The sequence below is a fragment of the Rhamphochromis sp. 'chilingali' genome (assembly GCF_963969265.1).
Source record: "Rhamphochromis sp. 'chilingali' genome assembly, chromosome: 17".
Lineage (NCBI taxonomy): Eukaryota > Metazoa > Chordata > Actinopteri > Cichliformes > Cichlidae > Rhamphochromis > Rhamphochromis sp. 'chilingali'.
This window is the reverse complement of record NC_137944.1, coordinates 17225939-17249479: the sequence shown is the minus strand read 5'-3', so window position 1 is coordinate 17249479 and position 23541 is coordinate 17225939. Positions and strand designations below refer to the sequence as shown.

Here is a 23541-nt window from a genome sequence, read left to right as displayed (position 1 = left end):
AGATATTCTCATGCTCACAGCATTACTAAGCTAAAAATAAAATGAAAGTAGAAGCTCCCTGTAGCTGCACGATGAAAATCTTAGGATTCCTTTTCCTAATTGTGGTTCCATGTAGAAAAAAAGAAGAAAAAAAAAAGCCTTTCTGTGCGTCATCTCCTGTCCCACTTTCCCGAGTGTCTACCTCTGATGGCTTTTAAAGCAGAAACCCCGTTCCATCAGTCCTTCACCTAAAGCTAACAAGAATCCAAAACTCAAGTCCCAGAATATTCTCAGCCGCTTGCGACATGAACCACGCGGCTGCCACGGAAACTCTCAGAAGGGGTACGAGAGTGCTTTGACAAAGTGTGTGAACTCGCTGCCACCGAAGCGATCCTCAGTCTTCAGTATGTTTCTGCTTTGCGACATCAGAAGTTTTGAAGATTGTGGAGAAGTTGTTGTGGGGGGAGGGAAGGTTTGTGTCGTGTATTTTCTTTTTTATTTCTTTTTTTTTTGCAAACCGTTTGCAATGTTTAACTAACTGCATATGTAATCCTGTGCAGAGCTGAACATTTGAAACAGAAAGAGCAGTGAAGAGAAGCTGAGTAGGGAACACTGTGGAAGTTGTATTTCTACGATAGAGGCATGGGAATAAAAGCTAGGAAACTGTACTATGATATAACTCGCCAAGGATACCCAGAAATGATGTGTTATGGGCCCATTTTCTTTTCTTTTCTTTCTTTCGGGTGAGTCAGGGCACCTTTTTAAGCACCAATTTCCCATTTTAAGCCATCATCCTATAGAGAACCTCTAATATAAATTCATCAAGGTCATGAAGGGAGGCATGAATAGCTGTAATCTAAATTAATGCAAGCTGAATGGAGAATATTCATGTCAGAATGACAAGTGCACAAGGTATTTTGGGGTGTGTATGTGTAGGTGTGCATTTGTGAATGGTTGAGAGCATTAATAAAAAGTACAGTGTCATAGGTATGAGGATGGAAACGAGGCAATCTTTTCAGTGTATTTCTTTTCCCTTTGTTTACTCTTCTTTTTTTGTTTCCCAGGAATTTCGATTATAGACTACGTTTCGTGAAAAATGTTATTGGGTTTGCTTATACACACATACGCTCACACACCATCTGCTGAGACATTAGACATGTCTAATTGCGAATACTAAACATGCACACACCTGGAGAGCATCATGGCATTGTGCCCGGCCTCGCCCCAGGTGTCTCACAGTTGATATATTAGAGTGGCCTCAGATGAGTCCATGCAGCCAAGCTAATGCTCTTATTAAAGGCTTTTCAAAGGTAGCGAGAGGGGAAAAAGGGAAAGGGGAGGTGACGTGTTTTAGCGTATTAATATCCACCACAGGTGCTAATTTGCTCTGCAAGTCACTCGTGTCATGAGCTGTGGCGAAAGACAAGTGGAAGCGAAGAGAAAGCTGGAAGGAACGGAGAGACGATGGCAGGATTAAGAGATAGCGTGACGGAGACTGAGTGAGAAACAAGAAAGAAAGGAGGAGGTGTAAATCACATTAATGAATAAGCTTCATTAGTTGTGCCCATTAGCATCCTAAGCACAGATTAATTTAACTTTAGCTGACTTTGGAGAGGCCCAGTGGCCGTGATGGGGAAACAGTTTGATTTCACACCTGGATAGCTGATCACAGACACCCTGAATTTGCAGGAGCATTGGATAGTCTGTATTTCCTTTGTGAAGTAAGCCACAAAGCGAAAACTAATGTGAGAACAGCCGAAAGGCTCACTGAGGGCTTTCTTTATGTAGAGCTTATTTAGAGTGTTTCTCTGTTGGTTTTATCATTTCTTCCAGTGACAGTGTTTGTCAATGCAATAGCAAAGTGGGTGGCACTCGCCTTGCCGTCACAGTTAAATGTTGTCTTCAAACATGTCGGGTTAATGTTTTGAAGGAACCAAAACAGCAATCTTTTCCTACTCATAACCAGGCAGTTATGAGTTAACAGCAATGTTTCAATCTCTGGGATGAGATTGGTACTTTTGTGGGAGCTGTACTCAGTTTTTTTTTCTTGTCTATTTGTTGTTTTGTCAACAGGCCGACCCCCAAGGCCGAGACATTGCCATCCGACCTTTCTTGGAGCACTGTGAGAACACCCACATGACCATTTGGCTGGGCATCGTCTATGCCTACAAGGGGCTACTAATGGTGAGGAAACAGGATTTCGTCAAATGTAAAGATTGATCTGCAGATGTGTCTGCTGATGTGGCTTGGATTTTCTTTTGCAATCTATCTCTAGTGTATACTTTACATTTACCAACAAGTCTATATAAAACACCTTTTAATCAGGAAAAACAAAGAAAAGTGCAGAAGGAACAAGAGACCCTCTTCCATTTTGGACAGACATGCAATAGATGATTAGGACAAAAACACAATTTTTGTAATTTTGCTTCTGTACGCCACAACACTGGATTGTTCCTCAAACAATGAACATGTGATTGAAGTGCAGACTTTCAGCTTTATTTTGATTTTTTTCCCTAAAACTTTAGGTGAATATTTTGGAGGATCAGGAAGGACCCTTCTCTCCAATACAAAGACCTGGAAAGAAAACAATCTTCAATAACACAGGAGAAGCTTTGATTAAAAAAGGGGGAGGAAATGAGAGTGGATAATGGCTTCCTTTTTTCCTGACTTTATACTTTCCTTAACAGTTTCAGAAAACAAATATGACAGAGTTTCTCATCTAACTCTTGAGAAGCTGAATGAAAGCACGCAGTTTGCAATATGTCAAGCTACTTGTTTCATTTGCACTTGTATGAGTTTATGGTATGACTGCCTCTTTTTCTAACTGCTACTGATTTAACACTTACAGACATTAAAGTAAATTTCTGTTTGGTTTTTTTTGTTTTTGTTTTTTGGATCAGCGATATTGAGTTACTTTAGACTAAATGGTTTTCCTCAGTGATTTCATTTGAAAACTCTGTGTTACTTTAAGCTCATCAGCAGAGCTTCAAACTCTGAATGTGTAGTTATTATCAGCTAGCTAATAGCTAGATAATATGTGCTTTAAAATCTCCATGAAGAAGGAGAAACTGTATAATGCCTGCCACAAAAAGAGAGACACTGAAGATAGACCATTAAAGATAAGTGTGCTGCACATGTCCAGCTATACAAACACACAGTCAAACATTCATTCTAAATGGAAAAACAAGACCCAAAAATATTGGGAAAAAGCTTAAAGAAAAAGCTAATCTTTAAAACAAACCACAGATTCTGCTGATCTAATTCAGCTGTTACAAAGTTTAAGAAAACCTCTGTGGTCACCTCTAGTTTTAAAGTAAGAGCTTGGAACAGTTAAAAGACTCTGATCGAATAATCGAAGAGGCCAACTGCTGAAATAAGGTCTCAGCAGGTCTGCCTTATAGCAAGGAGCCTGGCTATGAAGGGCTTTGTATGCTATTAACAATATTTTAAAGGGAATTCTGAATTTCCACGGAAGCCAGTGAAGGGCAGTAAGGATAGGAGTGATGTGTGAGGGCTGAATAGTTTTTTTTAGCAGCCTAGCTGCTGCATTTTGGACCAGTTAAAAATGGGCTAGGGCTTGCTGAAAGACGCATGTGAAAAGGGAGTGAGTTGCAATAATCAAGACTGAAGAAAATGAAAGCATGTACTAAATGTTCCTCATTATTAGGTGTTAGTAAAAGCTAGCTTCTGGTGATGTATGACTCATCTTAAGCAGATTGAAAGAATACAGAGTAGCCTGGCTAAAAATACTACCTAAAAGTTCCCAAAAAGGAAAGATGGAAGGAATGAGGAGATGGTAGAGGAATAAGCCAAGAGACTTTCTTGTAAAATAATAAGACAGGAACAAAGAAGTTTAGCGGTACAGAAAGTTAAAGTGATGTAATTGACAGGAGCCGTCAACTCCGCGAGGCACCGGGAGGTACAGCGCAACACCAAAACGTTTATGGCTTGAGTCATCCCTGCTTTTACATGCATGCAAACTCACATATGGACACATACAAGTACACTGCAGCCGTACCTGACATCCACATGCTCGCACACCTCAGGTGCACTAAGCCTCGATGACTGCTCTATTAATTCTTCTGCTTGTCATTCCACAAACTCTGATTTAGACTTTGAATAAGCAGGCAGCCCTCTTACACAGCTCACTGTGAATTATTCAGCAGTCTGCTGCTGCTGCAACAAACAATTCACTCGCACATAAAATTTTCCAGACGTGAAACTAACTGCTGTCTCTTTAGATTGTATCTCAGCCCTTTACCACGTCATCATATAATGAAGTTTATTTTTGTCTGCTTTCAGCTAAGTGAAATTACACAACCCCCACTCCATGAACAATCAGAAATAAATTAAGAATGAATAATTCTTCTGAAAGACCTCAGACAGAAATGTAAACAAGCAGGAGGAAAATGAGAGCTGCTTAAACGTCACTGATGGAGAAAGACAAGTCCAGACTTTCTATGACCAAAGTCATTCATTTGTTCTCAGATCTTTGTGTGATCTTCTCTTAAACATAACTCATATTCTTCCTTTTCTCTTCTCTTACAGCTGTTTGGGTGCTTTCTGGCATGGGAGACCAGGAATGTGAGCATTCCCGCTCTGAACGATAGCAAATATATCGGAATGAGCGTGTACAACGTCGGCATCATGTGCATCATTGGCGCCGCGGTGTCTTTTCTGACGAGGGACCAGCCCAATGTCCAGTTCTGCATTGTAGCGCTGGTGATCATCTTTTGTAGCACCATCACGCTCTGTCTGGTCTTCGTTCCCAAGGTCAGTTTTTATAGGACAGAGAGTGTGTGTGTGAGCGTGGCTGAAAGACTCTGCAATGACATAAACTAGAGCTTTTAATTATCACTCAGCTAAGTCCTGAAAGCTGAAAACGCAGCGTAAACAGTTAGGTGTTGATTTTTTTTTTGCACTCATGCAATTTTAGAGTGCGAGAGTACAGCTGTGACTAATGCCCATAACTCCACTTTCAGCTAATTACGATGAGAACAAACCCAGACGCAGCCACCCAGAACCGCAGATTAAAGTTCACCCAGAATCAGAAGAAAGAAGACTCCAAGACCTCCACCTCAGTCACCAGCGTCAACCAAGCCAACACTTCTCGACTGGACGGCCTTCAGACTGATAACCACCGCCTCCGTATGAGGATAACAGAGGTCAGCCAGTTACAGCTTCTTTGTTTTCATCTTTTAACCATTCATCACCTTTCAGACAGGACAGCGATGCAGTGGGCACAAAGAGTAAATGTTCTGTTACACTTTAAAAAAAGATTTCTTTGAAGATTTCTTCATCATTTTGGCAAAGTAGCATTTGCAGCAGTCAGTCACACCCAGACAAACCTTAATTTAGGTTCATTTCTGGCTGATAACCTCACAGTGTGTAAGATAGGCTGTCTGTGGATAATTAATGAAACCTTGGTGTGAAACAATAGTTAAGTGATGGGTGAGAATGTACTTACTTTAAGTGATCAACTGTAATACTCAATGAACTAACAGAACATTTTTTTCTGGGTAAAAAGTTGGACAAAGAGCTGGAGGAAGTGACCATGCAGCTGCAGGACACGCCGGAGAAAACTCCCTACATTAAACAGAACCATTATTCGGATGCCAACAACATTCTCAGCATACGCAACTTTACAGATGGCAAAGGTGAGATACTCGCTGCATGCTTTCATTTAGCCCTGGTCAACTACTGCCATACTGTTTTTATAGCTCTGTTTTTATATCTGTCTGACAATAAGCATTTGAGGCACATGGGAAATATCCCATATTAGTGAAAAATTGTTTCACTCACAGAACCATCAGTAGCAGGGGTGTCAAACCTAAAGCCAAGCAGCCAGAATCGTCCCTGATCCAGCCCACCGGACATTTTTGGAAAGTGTAAACGGGGGCATGTGTTTTATTTTAATTTTACAGCTTCTCCTAACAATAATGACCTTGCGCACAGCCATTCATACTACAGTAATGAGCTTTTGTTACTATTAACTGTAGAAATATTTTGTTTTTTGTTTTTTTAAATGTGTCCACAGTAAAATGAATGATTACATAAATAAATAAATAAAATAGGGCGTTTTATAAGAATTTACAAAAAGTCTCTGCTGTATGATTACAGGACAGTTTGAGCAATGAGTTACCAAAACATTTTCTGTAATTTACACTGCAAAAAGTCAAGCTGACAGATTTCTTTGATTTACTACGGCAGCCTTTTTTTTTATCATTTAAAAAAAACTGAGGTGCGCTGAGATGAAAGTGCACCACTTTTTCATATATTGAGAAATCTCAGAGATTGAATGTGCAGTTAAACGACTTTTCAGTGACAGAAAGTGGAGTTTGAGCGGTTTGGCCTATTTAGGATCAACGTAGGCTCTAAGCATCCGATGATGTGAAATGAGTTTGATATCCCTAATCTGTAAGTCACTTTAAGAGGCCACGCCTCTTTACACAGTGGTGCCACTATAGTGCATGAACTAGTTAGTTATTTAAAAAAACGAACATTAATCATGAAGCAGGAAATAAGCTATAGAGATCAAAACTGCTTTTGTTTAGTTCTGTTGTAATGTATGCACTTTGATATCATGTTGTGATCGTGCACTGTGCTAGTATCATTTTGTGGTTCCGTTGTGTTACACATTAGCGAGTGTAATTTACATTTTAGTGGTTTGTATCACAATTTCAGGACTATCATAAAATCCTGAACTGGCTTCAGTTTCAAAGTAATCCTCACATACGTTATCTAATACTAATTCTTTGCCACCGTTACGGTGCATTTCCATATTCAGTGGTTTTAGTAAAGGATTTTAATTCTGCTTTTAGAGCAGCTGGATGAAGGAATATCTTTCTTTTTTTCCCATTGCTGGAGCACCTGTCAGCACGAGGGACACAGGAGCATCTGTGACGTCTGTAATGAGTCATGAGATTAGCTACAGCACCTCAGTACACGTATGCTCCACTGCTGTTTGTCAAATTTAGCACATATTGTAGTCACACGTCATTCTCGCCTCACTTTCAAACCCTGGTGTACACTCGGTTTTATACCTAATTATTTCTTGTTTGGGGCGTACGGTAGTTTAGTGTCTGTGAAACAAAGTCGAGAACCAGATAAGAGTAAAGAAAAGTTTGAGAGCAGGTGAGGTGAGTCATCATCGGGCGAGACTAGTTTATGGAAACACGAAGAGCAAATCCTAATTTGCTGAAATATAAAGATGCATGTCCCATCAGTCCTCCAAACTTCTGCCTGTGCTGTTTAAACGATGCATGTATGGCAGACATTATGAAGTCTGCTGCCTCAAATTGAATCAGCGAATCGTTACAGCCCAGCAGCGTCGCTTTGCATTAGGCACCATTTTAAGAGTCGCAGAGTGACGCTGATGTACAGCAGCCGGATCCAGCGTGTCTGCTGCACACGCCAGCACAAAGCTGCTCTCAGGGGTGTCTAATGGATCTGTCTGAGCTCGGGAAGGTAAAAGAGCACAACAGCTGCGCTCATTCTGCCAATTGGGAGCAGAGCGTGTTGGAATTGTTTGAGAAGTTCCTCATCTGTGAAAGTTCATAGTTACGCAGTGAACTGATGGCTGTTAATGAGCACATTCACACAGAAATGTGTGTAATGCTTCTTTTTGTGTGTTTTAGCGTATTCTCTGCCCCTGCCTTTTGTGTTTGTGCTAAAAATAAGTGTACGCCCTCCTGTCTGAAACTAAATATAGTTTGGCTTTAAAATTACTTTAAGTTATTTATTGATATTATATGACGGTGCCGAGGATACAAGGATAGATTTTATATAGATATGTGATAGTGGCTGTTGAATATGGAGCTGTCAGGCAGGAGGAAAAGAAGATCACAGAGGAGATTCATGGATGTATATAAGGATGGCTTTGGCTATCGCAATTTTATTTATGTAGCACATTTCTTTGAAAACAGCAACTACAACAAAGCAAAGAAAATCAACATCTATTATGTGTCAGCCTGGATCAAAAAAAGTTTTGATTCTGTTTTTGAAAGTATGCAGAGATGTAGCTTGTTTCAGAGGTGGGGTGAGATGGAGGCAAATGGTCTGCTGTGGTGATCCCTAAAGGGAGCACCTGGAAGAAAAACACTAGTGGTGGCAGAGATGAAGCAGTTGGAGACCTGGACAAAGATCTCTGGTGGAAATGGAGTGGAGGTGGGTCACACAAATGAGACTGAACAAGAGCCAGGACAGAGGCTGATTGGTTCACAGAAAGTTACCCAAAAAATGATTGGGCCAGTGTGATGATGACAGAGTTACGTTTGACAGTGATGTAAGGAATAGAGTAGCAGCTTGAACACCCAGGAATTCAGGCAGATGAGTGGATACAGTGTGAATCTTCCTTACTGAGCTTATTTTAGTTTGTCTATTTTAGCATGCGTGGTTTCAAAGGTCAAATCAATGGATCCCACAGTGTAGTTCAATTCATAAAAATGCATCATTTTACCTGTTGTTTTACACTTGCTGAGGGAAAAAATCTGTCGAAATTGGAGGCAGCAGCTGGCAGCTGACATCAGGTTCAGTGTAATGAAGTAAAATTCAGATTGTGTGGGCTCATAAAACTGGGTCTATTTTAAGACACAGCCTTTTCTAGTGCTTCCTCGCTTATATCGTCAAAGGAGCCCAATAAATTAGATATGTCAAAGAAGATGTAGGTTATTGGAAATAATTTCTTTTAAACCTTTCAAAAATTAAAAGATGATCAAAGTATATATGAAAAAATAGTTTTCTCTAAATGAGAAAATATTTTTATGTTTGGGTTACAGCGTATCAGCTGCTGGGTTGCTGAAATTCTCTCTTATGGAGACAATAAGAAAGAGAGAGCGCGCGTAAGGCGCTGCTCACAAATGTCAGCCTGACACACGTTCTGACAATAAAATCACAGGTAGTTAAGCTTCCTTTAAAGATCATCGGCACATAAACTTTTCCCAGCTTCATTCTACTTATGCTTGACGGTCATCATCATCATCACCACTGGCTTCTAACTGTAGTCATCAGTATTCATAAGAGAGCTGGTCTAAATGTATTGCGGGCTGTGAATGATTGGCTGTTATAAGGGAAGAATGCTGTGTCAACAGCGATTACGCTCACTCACAAAGGGTGAGACGCGACACTCCACCTCTCCCTCGCTCTAGCTGTCTTCATGAATATGTAGAAGCACATGGCGATGCTGGAGAACACCAGGAGATGACAGTTAAGGTGCGGTTTTCTGACAGGTTGACAGCCATGGCCTGATTTTAGCATGATAAGTTAAATGCTGTTATGTATAGATTAACAGCACTGAAAGAAAGACAAAATATTTTATACTTTACAGTGTTTTTGTTTTGTTTTTTTACTTGTGGAATATTTGCGAATTTTCAGGCTTTAAATACCATTAAATTATTTTTTCATTGAAACATTTTCTTGCCCTATGATAGGACGGTACACAAGGAGTATTTGCCTGCTTTTCACCTCACAAGATCCAATTATTCCCGTTTGAATTAATTCTTCTCAGGTTTAAACTATTAGATATACATTTTCTTTTTCTTCCAGTCCCGTTTAAGAAAGAAGACGGCTCATGTGGTGCTACTTAATGCAGCGGGAGTGTTTTTCTCCCTGTTGTAAAGAGATAGCCTTAGATTACTGGCACTCACAAACAGTAATGTTTTGGTGGCTGTGTGTTTGGTGGTAGAGCACTTAAGCCTCAGTCCTCAGGGCCAGTGGTTTGAATCCTGGCATCTTCAGCTGGTGACTCAGTGCACTTGTTCTGTTGTGATATCACCCAGTCCCCACTTCTGAAATGAATCTGGTCCAAGTGTTAGCGTCCACTTTCAAAGTTTGAGCAAAGCAGGTTTGTTTTTTGCATCTCTGTCCAAAACATAGTCTGACTTGTGTAATTTGTCTAGCATGCAGATAGTTGAGCGAGAAATTTTTGACTAGTTTTTTTAGCCATTTTCACCTGCTCCTTTTGAACTAATCTGTAACGCTAGTCTGCACATCATGCAAAAGCGGTCTCTTCATACTGAATGTCAACACACTTGGTTTAACTTCTTAGTGTCAATGAAGCATATGCAGTGAGCATGGACATCTGAGCTGACATGATCCTTCACAGACTAACTTTGCTAGGTGTGTGTTGACATACAATACACACCTAGCATTAGCTGATTTATTAGCATTTGTTGCTATTTTTTGCACGGTTGGAAAGCCCAATGTTAGGACTGAAGGCCAATGCCTTATTTGAAATCCTAGTCATGTTCAACTTACACTGACAAAATATGAAAGTCCAGGTGACAGCCTGCAATTTTCTTTATTGTCTACACATGTTTTCATGCAGATGGAGAAAAGTCGATACTGAAGAACCACCTAGAGCAGAAACCACAGGCACAGTGGGGCTCCATGGATCCTTCCAGAATAAACAGAGGTCCTCTCGAGGATATCAACTCACCAGAACAGTGAGCTCTCCCATTTCCTTAGCCCCTCTACTCCCGTGTCTCTCCCCTTTTTTCCCTCTGTCTTGTCAGCTTTCTCATCAGACGACATGTCACATGTAGCACAACCACCAGCAGCTCTCAGGCAGTTGCTCTGGCAACAGAGCCTTATGAAAGCATGGACTGGCCCTCTACTTTTCTCTCCCACGCAACGCACATACCATCAACCACCAACATGCATATCACGTCACAGAGTGCAAGTGTATTCTCCAAGTATGCTGAACGTCCTGCAGCTTACTTACAGCCGGACACACGTTTTTGTGTGTCCGGCTGTAAGTAAGCAGGTAATTGATTTGTTTTCTCAACTTTTAAAGGAAGATGAACTCTCAAAACATTCAAATGCAGATCTGCATTCACTTATTATTCATAAGGCAGCAAAGCTGAGGGATGTCAACTTCATCAATGGGGAGGGGGGGGGGGGGGGGACACTTCATGCATCATTGAGAAGTTTCCCTCCCACACACGTTTAACCAGAACCAGGAGAAGAATGCAGGATGTAGAGGGATGGATGGATGAAGAAAGCGGAGACAAGAGGCAAGGAGGATACAATGCAGAGGAGAGGGCAGTTACACAGAGAAGATGTTTAAAGAGAAAAAATATGTTTAGATAGATAAGAAAGGCAGAGATAAGAAGGAGGGGAGAAAGAAGAAGGTAGAGACTCGCAGAGGCTTATGTAACCACTGATTTACAGCCCGCATTGGAAGCAGCTCTGAAAATAGACAGGGAGGAGAACAGAAGTAAAGGAACACTTGGAGCTGTTCCCATGCCACATGAATGTTTGATCACATGGAGGGAAGAGAGATGAAGGGAGAGAAAGAGAAGAGAAAGAAGAGACAAATATAAATAAGTTACAAAAGAGTTATGAATAGAGAGAGATCGAGCTGTATAAATATTTTGTGGCATGAAAAATGCAGGGGTGTGTTATTGTGAAGTGTAGCACCCGTGTCCTATATGATATTCCAAAAAATATCCCGAAATTCCTTCATAAGCTGTTGTGTTTTCATCACATAAAGTAGGACGGGTCAGAATAACTGAAAAGGCCTGAGGACCATTAATATTTAAGTTTTCCTAATTAAGACATTTTACTACGTTTAATGCAGAACAAGCTTGAATCTTATTAGCCCCTCTTAATTTTTTACACAACCAAATGCTTATGTAACTTTCTTGAAAATGGCTGGCAGTGGCAATGGCTCTGGCGAGGTAGGGTGCAAACTGTCACACCAGGCGGAAGCATGAAATGTTCTTTTACGTCAGACGATCCCAGAAGCGACGGTGGAAAGAGGAACGGTGGATTAGGGGCTTAGTAAGAAGAAGAAGCTAGAGAGGAGGATGCTAAAGAATACACAGAAAACAATTAAAGAAATTGCTGAAGGCTTGTGGGAAGCTGTGCAATGCCAGATGCCAGTCTTTTATGATCCATCTTTTCTGTTCGCCATGTTCAGTTTCTCACTGTAACTTGATATGTGTGAAAGTGTGTAGCGAACATTTTAATAGTAAATCGAGCAAGACCACTGCATATGCCACTTCCAGACTGTGACAAAATTGTTGTATTGACAGCAACATCCAGCTCATATGGCCATATTGCTAAAACACAGCATTTTATTGAAGCCTTTCCAGGATCAGATCTGCCTGAAAGAGCTCCATTGCTAAAATTAATGAAAAATAAGATGCTTACTGCTTAGTGAGGAATTCAATTCCGTCACTAGCTTTATGGCTAATGTGTTAATTAATTTGTGGGGGAAAAAACTGCTGCGGTTGGTGCTGATAACCTGAGATGAACTGAATTTAGCTCTGCATATCCCATATGATGCTCAGATAAATCATGCAAGAGGAATCACTAAAAGCAGATGAAGTGCACTGTCCGGGGCACAGCTGCGAACGCACATTTGAACTTACAAAGACACTAATTTGCAAATGACAAATACTGACTCGGAACTCTGGCAGAGGGTCAGCAAGAGTAAAAATGGGGTAAATTCATTATTAGAAGCAAAATGATCCAGCCCTGGTTAGATTTATACAACAAAGCGATCCAACGTGATAGACAGACACATTGGTTCTCATTTATTAATATCTGTTCTTATCCCGTGCAGAAAACGGCTTACGCAAAATTACCATCAGATTTATGAAACGTATGTTCTCACCACTGTGGGTATGTCAGTAAATCAGAATCATTCTGAACCAACAGACTTGTGCAATCTGCATACAGCCTGATTATCGTCTCCATACTGCTACGCCCTGATATTTCTATATACGGAAATACATTTACCTTCAGGAAAAGACAAGAAATTGGTGACGTTGCGAGACGTTGCGAGAGAGAACCCTGCACTTCTGAGGCAAGAAAGAAACAGAAAGTCTGACTAAAGAAACTGAAACAGCTGTGTACAAAGAAAAGGCACAGCTCTACAAAGAGTTTCCATGAGATTCCAAATAGCATTTCCCCAGAGACACTCACTGTGACTCATGTGGGAGAAAAGCACATGCCTTTTTTCATGTCAAAGTTGACATGAAAAAAGGCAAACAGATTACAAGAAAAAGAAGAAAGCAGGTGGAGGACAAGGAGCGTGTGATCTGTCAGCCCGAAATAACAATTTCAAGTCAGTGAAAAAAAAAAATCCACATTCTTCAGCATCCATGGGATATGCAAAGAAATTATATTGTAAGTAATGACAAGAAAAGAAAGAGCAGACTGCTGACTATAACATAATACTTCAGTAAATGTGCTGTAATCACTGACATTGTTCCTTTCCTTCTCTATCTGCAGCATACAGCGTCGACTGTCTTTGCAGCTGCCCATCCTCCATCATGCCTACTTACCTTCCATAGGAGGGGTAGATGCTAGCTGCACCAGCCCTAATGGCAGCCCTGGTTCGAGCCCAAGGCACAGACACATGCCCCCCTCCTACCGGGTAATGGTCTCTGGCCTGTGAGCTTCATTCATTCCCCCACCTGGCTCTTTGCAGAGGAGACATATGTGATTCTTTTTTTCTACAATAGACTGATATCATCAGCGTAAGTGCGTATTTTGTCTCGGATCAAGGAGGACAGGGAGAGAAGGGAGGGGGGGAGGGGGGTTCACTCTTCATACCTCTTCACCTTGGTCTTCTTGTAAACTGATATCCTCAGTCAGGATGGGGTATGAGGAGACAGAGTGAGCACTGGATGACCCTTAAAAACTCCTTTAATTAACATCCCCTTGTCCATTTGCCCCCCCGCCTGCCTAGGCATATACACATATGCACAGTCAAACACAGATAGGCTATATACAAATACACACACATGCACAAATATAGCGACACCCCAATAGCTGTGGTGGACCAACCCTAATGATGTGTAGCCTTATCTGCTTCAGAGGGGATTGTCTGTTTCTGTTCCTAATCTGTTGTATGTATGTGCTCGCAGCAACACGTAAGTTTGTCATCTAACTTGAGTATTTCACTGCTTCAGTGACTGGATAATGGTTTGGAGATGAGGAATCTGCAAAATCCAACAAAAGGAAATCATCAAATTTACTGCTTTACCCTTTCCCAATCTTGTCCAGATATGTAAATATCATCATTTTTAACATTGATGTACTGTAAGCTTTGTATATGCTGTGAATGGACAATTAAGTTGGTTCTAAGCGTGAGGCTTATAACAGAGGCAGGTAGGCATGACAATTTCAGATGAAAAGCGTATAAAACATGGCATCCTACAAATTAGACATATGTATGAGAGATATAGATTTTTGTGTAACTGTTAATCAATTAGCTTGTGGGCAGCAAAGTAAGATACATCAAAGTCTGAGTCACCAAATATCAAAATGCACCAGTGCCCATTTATTTGAAATTTAAACAACTTGGTTCTTTTTTTTTTATTATTTTGTTTTTTCCACTTTGCTTATCTGTACCGCTGTTTTTTGTTTTCATCAGAGATTTCACATCAGACTTTGCATAAGCCTTCATATTTTACAGTCTGCTCAATATGTCTTCAGAAAGCATGTTATACAGAATATCAGTGCTATGCCTTTTTAAAAAGTCTCAAAGGCTGCGTATGTTAGAAAATAGAACGCCATGAGAGTGTTCCACAGATGTCGTTTATGTGTGTTAATACGCCAAGAAGTGCACACGCAAAGACACGCTCATATGAGAGCGCCTCATGAGATCGGGTGCTTTTCAGACACTGCTTTAGTGACGGGCCTGGTCTTATTGATCCCCACAGATTGGTCTCCATAGACTGTTAAGATGTCCGTCCGATCTAGCCCTTACAGCTAACCGGCACAGTTAAGGGCGATGGGGGAGTCAATGGCACAAAAAAAGGCACAAGACTCTGAAATGAATAAAAAGCTGCTTTGTCAGAAGAGATCAAACTCGAGAAGTGATGGTGGAAAGGATGTAGGTTTTCCGGTTCCACAGCTAGTCTGGATTAAGCGGGCTGACCTGAATTTCCATGAGTGGTAGTAAAGACAGTAAACACAAGGGAGTCTCAAGTAATAAGCCCCTACCGACTGTAGCTTACAGTTCCAAGACGGTGATGCCGCCACTGCTGGACACAGTGATACAGCACAGACACAGGGCTTTCTTCACAGATAATATCGAGTGTCATGAAAACCCACTTCACACTTAGCAACAGTGAACATACCTCGGTTGCTATGGAAATGTAATGTTCAGTGCCGCTGAACCGCATTGAGCACAACGGTCATCGACAGTTTTTTGTAAAACTTTCCTCATGCAGGAGAAAAGCAAGTAATGACTCCGGACAAACAAAGGACTTTTTTATCGAGCGTGAGAAGGTTTGTCCTCAGCATATTGTTTCACCATTGGTGTCTTGGTTTTTAGTTTTTAAGGCGTTTGTTGAGCGCTGTGCCTGTTGTCTTATATTGTAGCCTGCAGGACCCACAGTACATACACAGTGTGGTAAATGCGCTGACCCACAACATTGGCCGCACATCTGTAAAGTGTACAACGTGTCATAGATTAATTTCAATTCCATGCCTCGGTGAACGGGACAGTTTGGGAGTACTTGGCAAATACTCCACCTCAGCTGGAGTGGATCTCTCCTGCGACCGAGTTGGAGCAAGAGACAACCAAGCAGGGACCCGCCTGCTATGGGGACATATCACGGTGACTCCCCCCCTATGAGAGCTCCTCCCCTTCCAGCTCCTGCTTAGTACAGGAGCAGGGAAAACCCTGAGCACAGATACCCAAGGAGTCACAGCTTCTCCTGCACCTTTGCCAACCAGAGAATCACGATCACTTGACAAGTGAGTGAGAGACATTGTCAGAGGGTTGGTTCTTCCTTCAGGAGATAAAACAAACCAACCGCACATTTTATATATTACATTAAATGTGATTGTGTACAATTTGCTGATACCCTGATGATGGTGTCCATGTATGGAATATTTGGTATTTGGCTTTCTCAAGACGGCATGAAATAAAATGTATAATTCACAGAGTTACCTCTGTTTTTGCAACTGTTGTGACAAATCCACTCTGTAGTTTCATCCTCTCACCTGCGATTTGGTTTTACGTGTATTTGCTCATGGATTTAGGTTCTCTTAACCTGTTTGATCAGCTCACACACGTCAATGCCAAGATTCTCAGTGGGTAAACTCAACATCATCATATCGAATATGCTACTGGTTTAGCAACAATTCACCGAGGGCAATAAAGTGAAAGTAGTAGCAAACGATCAATCTTAATAAACCACTCCTGGCATTTACCAATTTATCAAATTACTTTTTTTTCCTTTTAGTCCATTCAAAAATACCAAATGCAGATCATCAGTTGTTCGATATATTTTGTAAGGTGCCCTGATTTTTATTCTTTTATGAACCATTTCAATTCTTTTGAACATGAATGAAAAATTGTTCAGCAGATGCAATCGTGGAAGGTCAAGGGCTCATAAATTCCTGTAATGAATAACATCATGCTGATGATTTGTATTTGCCACAGGTCTTTTAAGTTTGAAGATCAAAGTGACATGTACGTATATATATTATATCGTTGTATGTGTCATCATCAGGGTTTCTGGAGAACACAAAACATACATGTCCAAAAATATAGTAATATGACAAATATATTAAGTGGAACAACACAGAGGTCCATACTGTTACTGTTTTGTCGGTTTGATATGTGGTATCACATGGCATTAAGTTCAATTAAGAGTTTAAAATGATAAACAAAACCTATGTTAAATGCAACATGTTTAAGAGGGGCAATAAATTGTTTTCTTATTACAGAAAGAATAGAGAACTATATATATGTATATGTAAAGATCTTTACGTACATTTTCATTTTTACATAGGAAAATGTTTCACAAAATGCCACAAGGATACTTGGAAGTCATTTTTTTTAATTTACAGTATCTGTAACTATGTTATGTACAGATGAGGTCTAGATATGAAGAAGTTGTATAAAATAAGTATCACACTTGGAACACCTGAACATTTTTGGAGCCATTAGTTGTTATGGGGGGGGACTTTGGAGAAAAAAAAAACATTCTTCTTTTGTTGTCTGAATGTTATGGACAGCCTTTACTTTTCACATCATCATTAAATAAAGTGAGACCGAAAATCATGTATTGGTTGTTTTTATTTTCGTGCATGTCTTGGATGTGGTACAATTACAGTTTTATGGTACAATTTTGATTTAAAGATCAGTGGTGAAATCAGTTTATGCTTTTAGAAATGCTAGAGATCCAAAATACAGGTTGGGCCATTTATATGGCTACACCGTAATAACATGGGAATGGTTGGTGATATTAAAGTCCTGTTTGTGGCACATTAGTATATGCGAGGGGGCAAACTCCTCAAGATGGGTGGTGACCATGGTGGCCATTTAGAAGTCGGCCATCTTGGATACAACTTTTGTTTTTTCAGTAGGAAGAGGGCCATGTGACACATCATACTTATTGGTAATGTCACAAGAAAAACAATGGTGTGCTTGGTTTCAACGTAACTTTATTCTTTCATGAGTTATTTACAAGTTTCTGACCACTTATAAAATGTGTTCAATGTGCTGCCCATTGTGTTGGATTGTCAATGCAACCCTCTTCTCCCACTCTTCACACACTGATAGCAACACCAGAGAAAACTACAGAGTTCGACATTGTTTTGGCAAATTTACACACCGATTCAATATTTATTTTATTGACGTAACTGGGTGTCATTACTGCCGACGTGAATTATAATTTTACAGAATTTACGTTTACCCTTAGCCAGCAGTTTTAAATTTCCCTCAGTGTCGCCTGCTCTGGCCCCTGGAAAACAATTGGCTATGGTTGCCGGTGTCTCTAGCTTCACATGTCTGAGAATAGAATTGTCAATTACCAGAGTTTGATCCCCGGCGGGTGTGTCGCCGAGTGGGGAAAAACGGTTAGACACATGAACAGGTTGGTGGTGTACCTGCAGCTTCTGTTTAAGACTATGCTTCCTCCTTACCGTCACCCAGCCGTTCTCTTTCCTCTGCTGCTCGGGGTCTGCCGGGGCCTACGCTACCTTCGGCTGCACCGCCTATAGGGGCCTGGCTAGCTACAGGTGTATCAAGGGTGTGAAGCCGAGTCTCCAATTCAGTAATCCTGGCCTCCAGAGCTGCAAAGAGGCTACATTTATTACAAGTATCATTACTGCTAAAGGAGGCCAAGGAGTAACTAGATATCTGACACAATGAGCAGGAAAGTGCAGGAGGAACAGGTGAAGAGGCCATGCTGCTAGCGAGTCGGCTACAAGCTAAGCTAGTGAAACAGTAAAGACACAGTGAGTGAATACTTTGGCAATAAATTAAGGAGTGAGTACACAGAGAGTGTGCTTTGGATGAAGCACATGAAGATTATACTATGAAAAAAGAAGGTATCTAAATGTGTTTAATTAAATTGCTATGCAGATAAGCTACTCAAACACACCACTGTGTGTTGGAACAGGAACAGGGAGTGATACCCTACCGCAGAGAGAGCGAACACCAAGTGACAGCCAGTGTGTAGCCACCACAAAACACAGGATCTTCCTAAGTAGATCCTTGAGTAGCCACCTGGCCAGGAAACAATAGGTGCAAACACTAGTTGGCGACCTGTTGACCATGTACCCCGCCTCTCAACCCATGGAAGTTGGGATAGGCTCCAGACCCCTCCACACGACCGTGAATTGGACAGCGGGAAGAAGATGGATGGTTTCTTTAGTTCACTCATGGCCAAGAGTGTTATTGCCAGCGGAGCTGTGATTCAGAGTAATTTCTACCTATAGACAGCAAAAGTCAAATGTTGGGTAATGAATGTGCCTTTGAAGCTAATGCTATAATTACTAATAGCTATTAACCTTATGAACAGAGCTTGTTCTCCAGAATTAAATATATATTGTTATGTACATCAGGCTGTGTGAACGGTGACCCATGCTGTCGTGCATTTAAAAAATGACATTTTCAGTCAGTATTGTGCGATTTAGTAATATGTACTTACAATTTCTTAGCTAATAGCTAAGCTAAGCAATTATGTTGCTCATAGCGTTACACTTATCAAAAATCGCTCTGATGTTCATTACATACAGAAAACAAAACCTTACTGCCTTTGCTGCACATGGTTTGGACTAGATACAAACAGAATAACTTTAATTGCGAAGAAATAAGAAATTGCTGGTATTTCTTCCATCTCCTCCAGTGAATAGTCAGTAAAATGTAAGAACTGCATGTTCATAATAAATAACTAATAAAATCTCCCCTTTACTAAGGGTGTTCAATTCGTCACAGTAGGAAAGGCATGGGGGTGAACAATTAGTTGCAATACTGTGTCAGTGAAACACTTAGCATACACAGAATTAGCAAAAAAGGCCAATACCACTGTTGTGAAGACAACTGCAGAAACCTCAGCACTGCAGATACAGCAAACATTCAATTTGATTCCAAAGCACAAGAAAGTGTGGATGTGATACACTGGCCAGTCAACATCAAGGCTCTTATTGGCATGCAAAGGGCCCACAGTGAAATCTGCTGTCCTCAAACATGAAAGCAAAGTGCAAAGAATAAATGTACAAAGAAAAGTCTTGTACACTGAGTTTGATAAATAATTGAACCGTGAGAAGAAACCCAGTGGCACACAGGATGAAGGAGAGTGTGTTACTGACAGGGTCACAGTGTGTTTGTTTTTGCATTTGCATTTATGACTCATTTAAATAAGCTTGTTTATCATTTGCAAATATTGAGCCTGAACATGGTTGCAGCATTGTGCTCCACACAGAGAACCAATAGAGCAGCCGGTTGCGACTGTGGCTGACTGCATACCATGAACTGACTGTTCTACACCGAGTGCAGCCTTCATTAAGTCTAAATTAAGTCATTAAGTCTAAATGTGAAAAAGTCTTGCCTTCACTCTGCGGTCCATCTCACTCCAAACCATCTTGACTTGTTTTAAGTCAGGTGACTGTGGAGGACAGGCCATCTGGCCCAGCACTCCATCACTCTGCTTCTTGGTTACATAGCCCTTACACAGCCTGGAGGTGTGTTTGGGGTCATTGTCCTGTTGAAAAATACCACAGCATCCTGCCACTGCAGGAGCCATGTTGGTTCACTGTGCTTTCAATTTTGAATAAATGCCCAACAGTGTCTCCAGCAAAGCACCCCCACACAATCACACCTCCATGGTGGGAACCATGCATGCAGAGATCATCCGTTCACCTGTTCCACATCACACAAAGACACAGTGGGTGGAATCAAAGATCTCAAATTTGGATTCATCAGACCAATGCACAGATTTCCACTGGTCTAATGTACATTTCTTTTTTGGTCCAAACAAATCTCTTCTGCTTGTCGTTTTTCCTTAGTCGTGGTTTCTTAGCAGCTATTAGACCATAAAGGCCTGATTCGTGCAGTCTCCTCTGAGCAGTTGATGTAGAGATGTGTCTGCTACTGGAACTCTGTGTGGCATTTATCTGGGCTGGAAGTGAAAACCATCTTAGGGAACTACATCATGAAGCTCACTTAGAGAAGGCCCAGGGTTTGCAGTGCTGTTAACAAAGGGTGGCTACTTTCAAGAATATAAAATATAAGAAATATTTAGAGTTATTTTTTATTTGCGACATGATTCCATATATCTTTATTCATATATTTGATGTCTTAATTATGTATCTACAATGTAGAACGTAGTAAAAATAAAGAAAAAATAAATGAGAAGCTGCGTCCAAACCTTTGACTGGTAGTGTATGTAGACATAATTTAGGTTTAATTCACCCAAGGCTTCACTTTTCCCCTCTGAAAAGGGTACTGTGCAAAAGTCTTTGGCCAGTGCTCATATTTTGATATTTGTTGCTTCCAAGCAGAAAGAATTTTTTTAGATCTTTTAAAGTGGTTTTCCAAAATCTTTTGAAGTTTTTCTTTGGACACCAGTTGCTTTTTCACTGATTTTCAGCCCAGCCATTGCAGTTGATATTTTCAGAGGGATGAAGGATTGAACTGGTGTTGTGTCTAACAGAATTTAGACATTTTTAATTTGTTTTTTAACTTGTTTCTTTAGGGACTTTGTTACTAGTGGAATGTCACAGAAACACAACATTTGTTCTAATTTCTTCAGCTGAATCTATTAAAAATACCAGCGATAACATAGTCCGACAAGTATAAAATAGTATGTTGGCACCAACAAGGTGATTCACAAAGAGGTATTATATAAAACCTTGGCATATCTCAGCATGATGTGGAGTGTGTCATGAGAGCTCCATCTGGCCCTGTAGTTAATGTATTGTTAACTGAAGCCTCATCAGAAAATGGTGTCAGTGGCTGTCAAGATGCTTTCTCAGTTAAGTGAAACAAGGCTGAGGTATGCCAAATTACAGAAGAACTGGACCGAAAATCAGTGGTAACGGGTCTTATGGAGTAATGAAATCTGAAACTAAAATATATAGAGGAGGTCAGGAAAGACATGCAGCAGCAAGTGTCTACAGCCACCTGTAAAACACGGTGGAGGCTCTATCATTGATTGGGGTTTATTTCAGCCAGTGATGTTGGGGATCTTGTCAAAAATGATGAAATTATGAACACAAAAAGTACCATCTGAATTTGTTCCACCCTACAACATCATCTGAAGGCATCTGATTGACAAGTGCTTCATTTTTCAGCATGACAACGATCCATAACACACTGCCAATCCAGTAGAGGCATATCTGGATAGAAAAACGCACAATAAAACACCATCAGTCAACGATTGGCCCATCCAGAGCCCAGACCTTAACATTATTGAAGCAGTGGGGAAGAGAGAAAAAAGACAGCCAACAAATAAAGATGAGTTTTGACCTTCAAGACTAGTTAAAAGAATTACAAGAAAAGTTGCATAAGAGTGTTTGGGCTGTGTTGAAGAGCAGAGGTGGTCTTATTAAATATTGACTTAGAGGCACTTTAGAATTGTACAAACTCTTTTTTTTTTTTTTTGCTTTACATGAAATATTTACATGTATGTTTGGACTTTTCAATAAATCACTGAAATTTAAGGAAATGGCTCACAACTTTTGCGTAGTATTGTCCAATGGACAAATGCTGGTTAAAAACTCTGTTTCTGATGCTGTTGAACTGTTAGCCACTAATTTACAAAAAATAACCTGTGGATTGTGTGAGTACTCTACTTTATAGAAAATCCCAGATTAACATGGAAAATGATTTGAGTAGATCCAGAAATCTAAAATTCTAATTTAAACATCATGAATGCTTAAAGACCATTTTAGTTTTTAGTATTGATCATGTAAAGATCAATACCGCTCTAGGAAAAAGCTATGGAGTGCTAAGTATTTAACTTCATAGATTCTAGCATGTGAACCTTTTTAGTTCTTGGAGAAAGTCTAGCAGTGTGCCTTGACCCTTACTAGGTAGTGTCCAGATAAAGAAGTGGTCCTGTTCTTCTAAATGTTGCATGAAAGCAAAAGCTGCATGTGTGCAAAAATAAATTGTAACTCTTCCTTTAATTCTCAGATGAGATAGATTTTCAAAGGCCTTTACAAGAAAACTGATAACTTTGCAATAACTATAATTGTTTTTCAGGGAACGTAGCAGGACATCAAGTGATCAACTGATGAATTGATGAATCAAGCTTTTAAATACAGCAGATGTCTGTTCTGCTGCTTACTGATTCAGAGATATCCACGCATTTCACAGAAAGGCTTTGGCAGGAAGACATGCTCCAGTGTGTGTAAATGCTTCATGACCTTCTCTCTTGTCTCAGCGGGATCGTGCTGTGCAAATGGAAGACAGATTGATTAAGTTGACCTAAGTGTCAGTGGAAGGGAAGCGTCTATGTATCCTCCTTCGTGTGATGGCTCCATTGCAGAAATTAAGCCTGGCTGCAGAATAAAATGGAAAGTATGCAAGCCAGTACTCTATCCAATTTATCGAACTCGTGCACACACATTAATATCATTGATCTAAAGATTGTAATAGAGAGGGACAGATACAGAAGAAATCATGTGGTTATAGCGACCGTGACGTCACCCACGAGTTTACAAAGTGAGCGTCATAGTGTATTTATAGATGACTTAAAACCAGCAACTAAACCCAATAGGAATTTGTTATTGAGGTCAATAATCAAGAAAAGAGTGAGTAAATTTCTTCTATGAAGTCTATTTTTCAGTCAGAGGTGTCGCCCTCTGCTGGTCAGACAATGCAGGATTAAGGCAGTTCACTTTTGAGACTCAAAGCCTACATCTGCCAAAGTGATAAGGACATTGGGACATATTGTCCTGATCATAATCACTTTAATGACCCCCTGACATTTCATCTGGTTCTACCACGAGGTGACATTTATAGCCTAGAGTGAAATTTCTAAACAACTCTTCTGTCTAGCATTGTCTGTTCAAATGTTCAGTCTGTCTGGCACTTTGGTTTAGGACATTCCCATCAGCTTTAATCTAATTAGCAGATGTTAACATGCTGTGATAGTGGAGGCAGGCTAAACTATATCAGCTTAAAATCAGAATGTTGCCATTAGCCCCGAGTTACCAAGGTACAGCGGAAGTACTTGACTCTTAACTATTGAAGTTTCATCTCATTTTATGTACAGCTGAGAGCTCTGCTAATTAATTTACTTATATTAAGCGGTGAGTAAAAATCAAAGGGTAGTTATTTTTTACTTTTTTTTTCTCCAA

General features: G+C 40.4%; 1 protein-coding gene across 1 annotated transcript in view; it reads left to right on the top strand.

Moving 5' to 3' along the window:
* gabbr2 (gamma-aminobutyric acid (GABA) B receptor, 2) overlaps positions 1-16994 on the top strand; it is a 208815-nt gene extending 191821 nt beyond the window's left edge. The window contains exons 14-19 of the mRNA XM_080862287.1: positions 2053-2163; positions 4528-4752; positions 4962-5144; positions 5507-5636; positions 10304-10421; positions 13219-16994. Coding sequence (XP_080718413.1) covers positions 2053-2163; positions 4528-4752; positions 4962-5144; positions 5507-5636; positions 10304-10421; positions 13219-13384 — 933 coding nt within the window. The 3' untranslated portion in view covers positions 13385-16994. The remainder of the gene's footprint in view (positions 1-2052; positions 2164-4527; positions 4753-4961; positions 5145-5506; positions 5637-10303; positions 10422-13218) is intronic.
* Positions 16995-23541: the final 6547 nt, after the last annotated feature.